Below are 13,758 nucleotides of genomic sequence, written 5' to 3' on the forward strand. Positions count from 1 at the left end.
TGTTATTTTTAACATATTTGTTCATAGAATTTTTTTCTGCTATAACATTTGTATCTTAGAATATAATACATAAAGATATTAGAAATAATCTTGGCCTCACACTTAAGTGGAGAGCTTGCATTAACTCAAGGATTTCAAATTCTTTGTAACAAAGTGCATCATCTCAAACCTATAAAATTAAATTATATTTTTATGGAATCTTAAGATACAAATATACTTCCTCGAAGAAATCTCTAACTATCCCTCTGTAATAAATAATTTCTTCACTGAACATGCGAAGTAAGTTAAAAAATTTAGGAATTCTGTGTCTGTTAGGCTTTCAATTTTGACAGGTACTTACATTGATTAAACAGATAACTTAGACCTTTGGGATGTCAGTGAGCACATGAGAATGATTTCCAAAGATGCAAGCTTCCAAGAACTGACAAACAACTTTTTTAAAGTAATTCACAAACTACTTCCAAAACAAGATTTAGAACTTGATAATGAAAAGAAGGAACAGATATAAATAACTTAATTGTATTTTCTGATTTACCATCATTTACAAGACAAAAACATATTAGGTCACTCTTCTGTTGCTTAAAGGTCCTGTATTATTGACTGTAAAGTAGGCATAAGATTAAAGTGGAGTGATTTCTTGATTCTGTCTTTATTTACACGTATTTTGGTTCCTTGCATTTCTACAGATCCCCAAAATGGTACCAAAACAAAGCATAGGAGTTAAAATACAAGATTTAGTAGCAATTATATCTCTCTGCTTATCAGTAATGGTTAAAAACCAAAACTTTCTGAAAAAGATTAGAGCGTCATTGCTCATTGTTAAAAATTGATAGCAACAGCTGACTAAATTAAATTCAAAAAGTCCTTTAAAACATGTAATACTGTAGATTATGGCTGATTGGAGAGTGGGATGGGAATACCAATAGCAGGAAGCTGTTCACACTCTTCAGAGAACGTTGTTTCCCAAGATGGAAAACATCCAGTTGGAAACAAACATGAGAAGATTAATGTGTTTCTGTATGTATAATCACTGAAATTCTATCTAAATCCGTCAGTTTAAGCCTTCAACCACAATCAAGTTCAGAGTGTATTATTAGACATTGTTAGCACTGCTACTTTTTTATTGCCTGCCAATAATTCTCTCTCTTATTTTGAAGCTCAGAATTGCTACAATGGCAAGTCCTGGTAGAAAAGCATAGAGTATTAAGAAATCGATTGTGAACCGGGACAATGCACCAGGAAAGTTTTTTTCAATGAACTGAATGCCATGAGTGAAAATACATGCAGCATTAATTGTAGTGGAACTGTTGGCTTCGCCTGTCAAAAGAAAAAATTAATTTCTTTAGTAGGTGAATCAGTAAAATTAAAACTCAGGCCTCAGTATCTAGCTCATACATTTAATATACCTAGCCCTAACGTTATTTTAATGATTAACTATACCCACAGCAGTATTTCCCATCATTTTGGAATAAGAACAGAGAAGCCATATGTTTCTGCAGTTAATCTATGCGGTATTTTTTGAAGGGAAGAGTAAATGGACACTAGGAGCTTTCTGTTTTGTTCATGCCAAACAAGATTTATGGCTTTTCAGACACATTATCTGGGGGGGCCTCAAGAAGCAAGTTGCCCAATGTGTTCGTATTTGTTGAGTGCTTCCAGAATTCAAGAAATGGAGACTGTCTGAAGGGTACATTAAAAGTCAGCTGTTTGTTATTACTGCCAAAGTCATGGATTCATTTTCTAACATTTGCCATCTATGCTCTTGTAATAAAGAGGGAAAGAAGAGATGAGTGGATAAAGAATATATAGCCTTGCAGAAGAGCACAGACACCTGGCTACAAAGGCCAATATCTTAGGGTAGCTCCAAAGTTGTAAGTTTTACCTGCATTAAGGGATGTTAGCTAATAACCCTGCTGACCTGATTGATTCTGTTTTGCCAGTTCTCTGGCTCACAGCCTGACAGATCTAAGCTGCTCAATATATGCCACAGTAACATATTCGAACTGAAGCCTCACTAGTATGAGAGGAGACATCTGGTCAGGTGTTACCTGTCAGTGGTCCCTGATGTTTGATCTTATATTGCACAAATCTATTGATCTTCTATTTGTGTAGCACTGCTCCAATAAGCACATAACAAGCTGCAAAGTTTACCTTCCAAAATGCCCCCAAAGGGCATAAAAGAATAGATGAAGAGAAAGATGAAAAACGGAAAGAATGAGAAATAGCTGGAAAAAGAAGCCAAATTTTTGTCTAGCTTGCTGATATGGTGTTATAGTAAGTCTTTACCAATTAATAAGGTCTTTTGAACAACTCACAAGTTATCTTTAACTTATCAAGATACTTTTATTGTATGTAGAAGGAAGAGAAGTATCGACATCTCATTAAAATTATTTACAATGGACTTAATGGCCTTTTTTTTTTTTTTTGAACACTTACCACATGTGAAGTTTAAGCCATGAAATTCGTTGACTACAAGAACCTCACTGCTGTATTTTTGAAAGGTAAGATAACTGAGAATTTTAAAAGGTGTTGGCATTTCTTCAATTGTCCTTAAAGAAACAGAGAAGTTAAATTGGCTTTTTTACATGCCAAGAGCCAATTCTACCCCAAATTAAAACAAGCTCTCATCTTTGGTCGTAACCTGTTACAGAAACAGTTCTTGGCTGTACCTGTAGGTTTTTCAAACAAAAATTGCTAAATGAGGAGACAACGATGAAGGCTGTCTCTTGACTTTGGTACAGTGTCATAACATTCAGCCCCAACTTGTTTATGGACAGTGACAATTTTATTAACTTTTTAGATATTCACATTGCAGTGATAAACTGAACATGACAAGACCCAATATAAACCTTAGGTGCAAAAATGCGTTGCTTCTGTAAGAAACTACCCCCCCACACTCCATCTTCAAAACCAAAAAAGCCTGAAATTCAATTCACTGGAAAACTAAATGCAAGAATGAAGCAAAAAATAATGAGAAGAAGAACAGAATACTGAAATTTTGAAATAACATTATTCAACAAGGCTGGGCAGTTTTCTGCACCTAAAATACTGCAAGACTTTATAATTAAGCAAATAAACAGAAAAAAAAAACAGCAACTCAAGTCTCAATGCTGTTTTTAATATCCTTCATTACTTACGAAGTTTAATCATCAAAGAGATTCACTACATTAATTAGAAATATCTCTACTGTAAAATAAGGTTAGAAACCACTCATACTTTTAAAAAGTTATTAAGGCATTAGACTATGGTAGTGCAAATAACTGTCTTGTCGCTAGAAATATACATCTTCCTGAGATTTGTCAGGGACCAAATTGATTAGATATGAACCCAATTTTATTTGATAAGCAAGTATTAGCTGAGATCTTCTTTGAAGAGACAAAGCATCATCAGCTTTGTGAAGACTCATATGCTTTTCCTGAGGACAACTTGACATAGTATTTTGTTAGGCTTAATTCATTTTCATTGGAAAGATCTCAGGTGAGCATCATATTTCCTCAACATCATAAGAAAGCTTTTTTTGAAAAGAATTTATTGTTACGTGTTTCTTTAAAAAATAGTGATTTAAGTATTGACAAACACAAGAGGACAACTGTTCAAAGTTCATGCAGTTACAACGCAAAAACATTTGTTTCCACAGCAAGTGGATCATAATTTTTCCTGCATATTTACTACACTACTTTAACTTGTTATTTTTATGTAGTTCAGTCTGCACAGGTAGAAAAAGTGTCTGAAAAGTTTAATGGCTAAACTGGAGAATAACACTAATAAGACAGTTGAGAACAACTTTTTTTAAGCCTTCATTCCCAATGTTTAATGTCTGATAAGTTACAGCAGTTACTAGAAGTTGTAGGAATTTTTTTTTTTTTTTGGTAGACTCTTTTAATGAGGACAGCATTTCACCTCATGATGTTGGCATAAGTAAAATAATCCAGCTGAGCTGACAGATATTAATTGCTCAGTTTTTTCTTCAGTGTATTTACAAAAAGTGAAAAAAGTTAATATCTTTGTTGATATTGAAACTTACTGAGTGTCTTCTTTGTGTGTTTAGTACAAGGTCTAACGCGATTAGGTAGTTCTACCCCTGAAGGATAACAGCTGCACTTTCTTTCCATTGCTACCTGTGCATTACTGTGCTGCTGCAATGCAGACTGTTCATGGCACTCTTCTATAGGCAGATTATTTTAACATTAACAAATGTTAACGAAATAATGAAATACATTTTTTCCTACCTTACTAGTCCAGTTCCCACTATCACACCTGCTGAATTAAGTAGCACCACTCCACTCTGGACTATATTTGGGTTTTGAACCACACCAAGTATTACAAGTGTTAGTAGTTCACCAATTATATGAGATGCCAAGACAACAGCAAAGAAAACTCCAAATCTGGAAGCATCAGGATGTAAGCCTGCAGTCCTGTACAAAAATGAGCAAAAGAACATTTAAAACCCAGTGTTTTGGTACTAAGCTTGGAACATAGTGCTTTTTAAAAAAAAAAAAAAGAAATTTTTTTGCAATTATAACTCATTAAGTGAACTGTTTATGTCTTAACCCTTAGTATGTTGTTTGGAGCCTTAACATAAATGACATCACTTAATATTGTGCCATAAGTGCAGATATATTAGATTTTCTCCATCTAGATTAAAGAGAGTTATGTAAAGATGTAGTTGTAGCAGAAATCTGTGTTGTTTCAAGATAACCACCATGGCTTTTACAATCCCTTAAACTAGCATCCTCCTCCTTTTAGACCTTATGCAGTGTGAGTTATTTATGTAAGTCACGTATTTAGAGAAAGTCTTTATGCAGATAACTAGCAGATGGAATTTTTGCACTTGTGGTACTGTGCATGCAAATGTAAAAATGGATAGACTCAATTAAATGCAAGGCTAATTGAATTCACCACCCACGTAATTCATCCAAATGCCATTTCCTCCATACTCTGCACTCTTTAATACAACACGCTGCTCTCAGCTTTTCCCGAGCTCACCTAAGGAAAGAAGTCCCCCCACACCACCAGCCTGTACTAAAGATTAAAAAGCTAAGAAAGGCCAGCAACTGCTTGGCAAACTCAGTTCAGCCTTATAGCTTATAAGACAGATGACAAAACTTTTTATTACATGGTGACACATTACTCTTTTTCCAAAATACCTCATACCAAAATTGCCTCATGCTAGGTACAAACTACATGGTTTGCTTAGCTAACAAGCAGCTATTCAACAATTTTTCTCTTTTTCATTGCTCAACACAAGACCCTATGTCTTTTTTTTTTTTTTTTTTTTATCTACCATGTTCCAACATGGTCTTAAAAACAGAAGTATTAATTTTCTCACAGGCTTTGCTCTAGCATTTTTTGCATGTAACACCAAAACAGTCTCTATTATAAACAGATGGCTGAACATTGACTCTTCAAGTATTAAACATTCACCAAGCTAGCAGGTATCTAACAACCTTTAATCACAGACTGGTGCAGAAGGAACAGCTCTCCAAAGTCCTAGCATGAAAGTATCCCCTTTTCTGAAGTGCTCTAATACTTCACACTGAGCTATGTAGATACAGACTGGTAAATCTGGGGTAGGAATAGAAAGAGAAGAAAAAAACAACAAAATAGCAACTCAGAAGAGAGAATGGCAGGATAATACAAACTGTTAGAACATTTCCCAGAAGCAACTTCAGCTAAGAAAATCAGCATTAACAGTGTACATTAAATTGATTGCAAACGTGGCTGTATTTGTGCTTGGCCAGACCTGCCCTGTGTCTGATCAGATAGGAGTTGGGTCTCTCTGACCCAAACTGTCTGACCCTACAAACAGAAACTCTGAGAGGAATGGCTTGTAAGAACACATACCAGAGGCTACCAAAGCCTCTCCAAAAGTTAGTCCATGCAGAAAAGTTTAGTCCTGCATAGATACAATCTTCAAAATTTCAGAGCGGAACTTCTTGCCCTAAGAGGTCTAAGGGCACGATGAAATCACTCTGACACATCACCAAATAACCACAAGATAGCAAAGATACGCTATGTAAGTATTACCCATTAACCAGAACCACACTCTTTATTGTTGGTTGCATTTGAAGCTACCAAAGAAGAAGGGCAAAGTCTCTGTCCATACAAATTTCCTGTTCGTTAAGGAGTGTGACAAAAAGTGGCTCATGATCTTCAGGAGCTCCACAAACCATCCTGCATTGAGCCTGAAAAGGTGCTTTCCAAATGGATGCCTTCTTGGCAACCAGCTCACTAGCAGGCAGAAATGGAGGGGCTCTGGTGAGCACAGGACATCCTCTAAATGCTTAGTGGAAGGAGGCATAGTTTCTGTTTGTCTGTGAAAAAGGACTTCTCAGGGAGCACTGCCTGAAGCTGGCAGCACTGACAGCTCACAGAAATAAAAGCTCAGGTAGCTAAGGGGACAAAGGGAAAGATGACCTTGCTTGAACAAAACTTTAGTGCACTACACACCACTCCTTTCATAATTAGGAAAACAAAAAACCCCAAAAAATCTTGAAGGACAGAAATTGGTCCCTATTATTTTGCTATTAGCTTATGCCAGCAGCCATGGACTGTATTAAGTTCAGAAGAAGTAGAAGGTGGGAAATCAATGGAACAGAAATGAAAAGCAGACCTATGTGATATATAAGGCAATGAAAAGATGAAATATTTCATCATCCCATTCTGAGGTATTAGTTCACATTGGTGTGAGGAAATGAATGTACTGGGAGAAAAAAAACTTGACAATCAAAACCTTTCTTCCACTATCAGAAATCCACTTAAGTGCCTTTCTCTGGAGAGTGTAAGAGAGGGATTTGGATGTCATCACTTCCATATGCTATAGCTAAACCCCAAATGTCTCGGGAAATATGAAGCTTTGTTACTGTCACATATCTACTGTTGTCTTCCTCGCTTTTTTTTCCTCTTATTTCCTGACTTTCTAAATGTAACGTAAAATGTCACAAAAATTATAAACATCCCAGGCACATTAAAACTTCCCAAGTTACCTAGAGAACTGCTAACTTACACACTTACTCAGTATGTGTTTTAACCCTCTCTGAAAGAGAAGGGTAAAGATTGTGTCATCTTCACTTAAGCTTTCTCTGTAGCCATTCTGAGAGACAATAGCAGGAGGGCTGGTGCTGACATGTGAATTGAAACTGATAACAAAAAGAAAATTACAATCCAATAGATGGTACAAGTGCTTACCAGTATATAAAGGTGCTGAAAATTGCCACGCTGATGACACTGAAGGGCAGGAAATGTACTATATAAGCTAAAAGCATTTGCCACTTCTTATACAAGCCATCCTTACTTTCTTGGTCACTGATAGCACGTAAAGGTGGGACTGGATTAAATATATAAGAAAGAAATTAAATCAGCATTGAATAAAGAGACTGACATTTGTTGCTAACAAAAAAGAAATGAAGCAGAGACAACTTTGAGAATATATAAAAAACACTCTAAGACCAGTCTGATCGCTTTTCCCCCTGCTATAAATGCAAAACACACTCCTTGCAGATTGCAAAAGCTGGTAAGCTTAATGAAAGAGGACTAACAAGGCAGCATGCAGGACAGCCTTCTCTTTCTGCAGATACAAATTAAAGACATGAAAAAATTGCCATCACTGGACAATTTCTTGAGGTGCTCTCATCCCAAGCTGATGACAGCTATGTATGTTCCCTACATGAGCAGAACAGTTTTTAGGGCTCTAAATAGAAACTACTGTTGGTCTCAATATGGCAGCTGTAAGAGAAACATCGTCTAAGAAAAATCATCACATAATACCCTTAAATCTAATTATCCTTAATCACTGTCAAAGCTGTTAAGTACTTCTATCTTTTCCATGTCTTTGGTTTTGATCTCACTTCAGATGTTAACTACAGACCTAGACTCTGTCGTGCCTTTATAATGCTACACACAGGAAAGCTCAGTGCTCTTGCACACTTCAGAAAAAAGCTTCCATACACAGGCTGGCTGCAACAGAGGAGAGGCAGGGCTCAGGGCATACACCTTCATTAAGAGCTGTGAACCTGGAGCCCCTCTGATGGGCTGATCTTTTCCTGTGGTATGAAGCTTCCTGTTGCTTTGCCTTTGATTTTCATGCTTCTGTATCAGCTCTGACATTAACTAAAACTGTTAAGATCCTTTAGATGACTACCTTCATAAGAGACTTTTTTCCTAGTTACAAAATAGCGGCAGCAATACCTGCTGCTGCACATAATACAGGACAGAAACTCACAAAGGGCAACAGCATTGAGCATCCCTGTGTAGGGGGGGGCACTCACGCACTGGTAGACAAGCCCCACACGGTCCTGCACAGCTCCTTTTACCAGGTCATTCTTTAGTCTAAGAAGGAAAAATGCTACAAACAAGCCAAATAACAGATTCTGGAGGAGACGCATGATGATGCCTATCTTATCTCTGGAGAAGTTTCTTGTTGTCCTCCTGATAATGAAACAAAACAATACATTCATTAGCTATGACTGACCACACCTTGATAGGGTTTTTAGCTTTGAACACATCTTACACACTCGGTGCCCACAAAAAGGCAATATATTAAAAAAGACAGAGACAAGTACAGTGGTAGATCAAAATAACCAAGAAAGTGTATTTACATGTGGGGAGAAAACCCCAAAAGATTAGTGGATAAGAAAAAGATTTTTCTTAAAATAGGGGGAAAAAGAAAGTCTTACCGTAAAAGAATCCATGATTTGTAAAAGGCACTGGGTGAGTCTCTGTTTTTGAATGGTATTGGTGGCAGATCTTTCATACACTTTGTTTTTTCAATGGATGCCAGTACTTTGCTAAAGATCTCCGAGTTTTTGTAGGCTGATAGAATTACCTGAACCCTACTGTAGGTTTCGAGTTCACGTTCCTTGCTTCGAGTGTCCACAGATGTCAGGTCCACTGTAAATTTACAAAGTGTTTACTGTATATACACATCACTTTCCCTTCCTTGCCACTAATTTTTCCATTTCTCTATCCTAAAATCTGCAAAGAAGAAAAGGTCCACTGAAAGTATTCAGGGTTTCTTTTAGTCCTCCCTTCCATTAGAAGCAGTATGAATTAATAACTGTGCAGCCACAATAAATCTCTGTGTTTTGTGGCTCTGTAGGATCCTGAAGTTTGAGTCATTTATCTGGAAATGCAAGGACTGAGTGGTACATTGGTCAGACCTTTAGCATTCTCCTTGCACAGCAGAGAGCTGTACCACCAGTGAAGCGCTACTGCTGCCAAGATCAAGACAGAGCACCAGCTGAGGATGAACACTGATGAGGATGAAGAGATGACGCAAAATGAAGACATGCTTTTCCAAACTTGGCCAGCGTGACTTGCTAGAAGTCACACACAAAGTAAGTGGCAAGCAGGTGTGTTTTAAGAAATGATAACACCAGCTAGTCACTAGACCAAATAGCTACTCTGTACCATGCATTTGTACTTTTTTTTAATAAACACAATATGTGACATTTCAATAATGTAACCCACACTCAACACATAGGATCTGTTTTCCTCTGCTGTTGGTGTAAATGCTATCAGAATCCATCCATTCATCCACATCATTAAATCACACAAAAAATATAAACTACCAATTTTCCGAAGACTAAATATTCTGGTGATTCTTCGCTTTAAATTGTATTTTTTCTTTTTCCTGTCACATTCAAAGGTTGACACTTGAAGAATGCAGTATTCTCTTTACCAGGCTTTTTAAAAAGTGGATCTAAATTTCAAATCATCTATGCTTTTCAAGACTATTCAAATTTCTGAAGGCAAAATTATCCTCACTGTCACACCAGTATTTTCAACTTCATCCCATTCCACCTTCATGTCAACAACCATCCTCTCTTCTCTCTGAATTTAGGGTGCCATCTAGACAATAAAAGAACACTGCCTCTTCTGAATGTGCCGTGGTTCTGAATACAGCTTTTGGATTGGTCAAATTCCCTGGTTAATGCTCAGCTAGTATCAGCAGAAATACTAGATTAAAAAAAAACCAGATAAACACACACACATATGTATGTACAAATATACACACACAAGCACATAAACATGTTCTTCAAACATGTGTCCGCATGGATCAGGTACACAGAAGCTCTGCAGTGAAACCAAGCTTCATTTCTGAAATATCATGCTGGCACTTTTTTTTCATCCTGAATTAATAAAACAGTACTCTTCAGCTTTTGCCAACAGCCTGTTATTATTATCTCCTGAAGCATCCACTAGCTCACCCATATATTAGCAACTCCACAAACTTTCTGAAACCTGAAATTGTGAATCTCTGATAACTGATGCCTCAGACATCCTGTATTTATTCTACATCCTTCCCTTCAGGCAACAACGGTCTTCAGTTGCTTAGCAGCAGAGAAGTCCATAAGAGCATGGGACTTTCCACAGTTTTGGGATCAAATTGATTTTCCAACAGTGGACAGCCATAGGGAGATGCCATCAGGAATCCACAGGTTTCATGAAGTTGAGATTCCTTTTTTATTGGTAGTTTACTCCTTTCTGCTGTGTTTCAGACCTACTGCAAAGTTTTGCTGCTTTACAGAGTCAGTTGAGGTTAGCTAGTCCCAGCCCTCTCTCTTCTCTGAGCTTAGAGTAATTACAAAAGTGGGGAAGAATTCAAACACATTTCTATCTCTGGAAAAACTTTAATTTGGGGAAGAAAACAACTTGTTTGTCTAAAGGAAACCCACATTTTTACCAAAACAACTTAGACAAACTTACCATAAAAGTCAAAAGGATTTGATTGCTCAGGACAAGAATAGCTGCAGTCACTAAAAAATGTGATCATTTCCATAGGGTTCCCACAGAAAACCATTTCTCCAAAGGTCATGAGGGCTATTTTATCAAATAACTGTGGGGATCAAATTAATATATTAGCCATACGTACCAAGAAGCAGTACATTAATTCTTCAGTACAGCTAATGTCTTGATAATAAAAATGCTTTGACAGGAAAAATAGTCCTGACACATTCAAACTTCCTCAATATATTTCTGTCAAAGGAAGTTTGTCCTTGTTATTGCACCTCTCAGTGGTTATGCAAGATGAAACATTTGTAAGCTCTTAAAACCAGTCATTCTCAAAACTGTCAGAGACAGCAGCATACAGAGGTGACCCACAAACAGAAATGGGAACTGTGGACTTCTGACTTCACTTCTAATGCACCTTCACTTACTGACTGACCTCCTTTGGTGCTTAATAGCCCCAGTCTGTAAAACCCCCAAATTGCTGGGAAGATTAACCTGAAGTGCTTAAGGACTTCAACAGCACTGCTCTTTGAGTGAACATTTGCCAGGGCAGGGTTCCCACCAGCTATGGTCAATCCATATTCCCAAGGCGCCAGGATTGCTTTCAGTCCGGAAAACCTCTGTCACTCCCCTCCGGCTTCATGACCACTTACACTCAGTTCAGTCATCGAGGGAAGGGGTGCCTTGCATTCACCCAGTGGACAGTGGATGTGTTAGAAGAGCAAAATGCAAAACAGTAATGGGGAGGGAGAAATGCTCTCCCCAGCACAAGCCCTGCAAACCAGGCCTGCCCCACCACGTGACCAAGGTGTACCAACACCACTTGACAAAAGAGATTTCTTTTTTTTTCCTTTCCATTCAAACCACGTCTTTTATCTGTCTCAAGTTGCAAGTGTTACTGAAATATGAATATGTAAAGATAAAAAAAGTGCTAGTATTTACAGTGCCTGCACACACGGGGGATTTCCATGACTTCTCCCAGTGTTTTTGATTTGGGTAGCTGCGTAACACAAAGATTAGGCACACAGTGTGCATACTGTTTTCACAGGGCAGTATGTGTCCCAAAGTGCTCTGTGACAGGCAGAAGGCCAGAGCTATAAAGTTCAAGACAAGTCTGTATTTACACAGGAGAAAAGGAAGAGAGCCTTTGAAAGCAAGTATACTGAATCTTGTACTTTTATCCTGAAAGAACCTGGGCACTAAAAAGCCTGGTAAAAAAAGCAAAGAGTAGATATCATTTACCCTGAAGAGTTCTGAGCGAGGTTGGTGAATTGTAATAATCACAATCCTGCCTTTGTGTGCAAGCTCTGAGAGAAGTGAGACAATCTGGTTTGCAGTCAGGCAGTCCAGCCCTGTCGTTGGTTCATCAAGTAGCATGACCTCTGTAAAATGACAAGGAACAGCACTAAAATTCAGGTGAAGGGGAAGTCAACGTTATAGCTTCTGCCTTTGAAGCTAATTTGGCAAATAGTCTAGGAATTACTTTACATGTGAAGTTTCACGTGTAAAGCAGAGTATGCATAGATACTGCCATGATGTGGTATTTCAGTTTTAGTTAGCTTCAGTGGTTCAGTTTCAGTGAATAGGAATAAGGACATAAAAAACTACTGCAGGATCAGAGCATAATCATTTTTTTTCTAAGTTCAGGTGAAAGCTGAAAATTACCAAAGTAGATTTGATGTATACATCAGCTTTTAAGAACAATAATGATAAATTTCAGCATGTATACAAATGTAAATTTAACTGACATAATTAGCTAGAAGTTATAATCTGAATTAAATCTAAATATACACATAGAATTTGTTATGAACAAATTTAGAGTTGTTAAAATACAGCATATGTCATTTCACAGATGAGAGGTGGGGGGGGGTTACTGCATTTTCTTCATGCTTTTATTGCACATGGGGGGGTAAAAGTTACAGTCAAATCTATTATTTTTACATAGAAGCACAGAAGAGGGCAGTTCAACCTTGATCAGGATAAGAAGGGAGGAGAGTTTTCTCTATCGGTTTGTCTACACAGAATCACTCTAGTGTTTACTATAGAGTTTACTGAACTCACTGAGCAATAACTACACCATATAAACTCTCCAGGAGTCACCAGTAGCAGTGATATACATGCTGCCTGGTATGCAGTTCCAGCACGTCTGCACCACTACAAGGACTCCAGAATCTAACAAATGCATGCTATACATTCACTCCATAAGATTTCTTAAGAAACTATCTCAAAACTGACAAAGTTTACAGTAGTGTTTCCTATGTCTAATCCTTCTAATTACTCTGCTTTGATTTTCATTCATTGGAATTTTTTTGGCTCTGGAACATACATGATGCTCAGACATACATGGCTCAATGCTCGCATATGCGTGGCTCTAATGCACTAAGAGCCTACAAATTTATGTGCCACAACCAACATTTCATATACACTAAGGGTGAGCTCAGAAAGACTTAAAAGGATAAATGCAAGTCTAAGCCTATGTTCAGTCCCTAAGATTTTAAAATTGTCTACTTTCTAAGATCAACTAATAGATTAATGGCAGACCTGAGTTACTGCTGATCCTTTTCTGCCATTACTAGACTAGCTTTTGCTGAATTACAGAACATGCTTTTGTATTTTGAAGTGTTTTATGGAGGCCCATGGTAGGAGCACAAAGTGACACTGCTTTGTTTTACCTTGAAAATCGATACAGTGGTACTTACTGGGATCTTGTAATAGCTGGGCTGCAATTGAAACACGACGCCTCTCACCCCAAGAAATTCCTGCAAAAGTACGGCTTCCAATTATTTTGTAGGCAATGTGGCTGAGACTCAGCTCAGCCATAACTGCATCTACCTGAAAAATAATTACAATTTAGAAAGACTAAACACAGTCCAACTCAGATACCTCTGTGCAAAATTAAAAAACGGGAAGAAAAAAAGACACAATTTTAAGCTATGGCTTTCCCAATATGCTACTTGCATCCATTCTACTTGGAAGGTACCTGCCCTCATTTCTATTTCATTATTTTTAATATATTATTTAAATTAC

General features: G+C 37.5%; 1 protein-coding gene across 1 annotated transcript; it reads right to left on the bottom strand.

The window, feature by feature from the left end:
- Positions 1-1,120: 1,120 nt before the first annotated feature.
- ABCG5 (ATP-binding cassette, sub-family G (WHITE), member 5) lies at positions 1,121-13,563 on the bottom strand (the record flags this gene model as incomplete). Its single annotated transcript, XM_010084985.1, has 9 exons — positions 1,121-1,317; positions 2,437-2,549; positions 4,230-4,415; positions 7,189-7,327; positions 8,222-8,427; positions 8,676-8,889; positions 10,708-10,837; positions 11,974-12,113; positions 13,431-13,563. Coding segments are annotated over 9 exons (1,458 nt in total), but the record flags the coding sequence as incomplete, so codon positions are not given.
- Positions 13,564-13,758: the final 195 nt, after the last annotated feature.

The sequence above is a fragment of the Pterocles gutturalis genome, unplaced genomic scaffold (genome assembly GCF_000699245.1).
Source record: "Pterocles gutturalis isolate BGI_N339 unplaced genomic scaffold, ASM69924v1 scaffold43046, whole genome shotgun sequence".
NCBI classification, from domain to species: Eukaryota; Metazoa; Chordata; class Aves; order Pterocliformes; family Pteroclidae; genus Pterocles; species Pterocles gutturalis.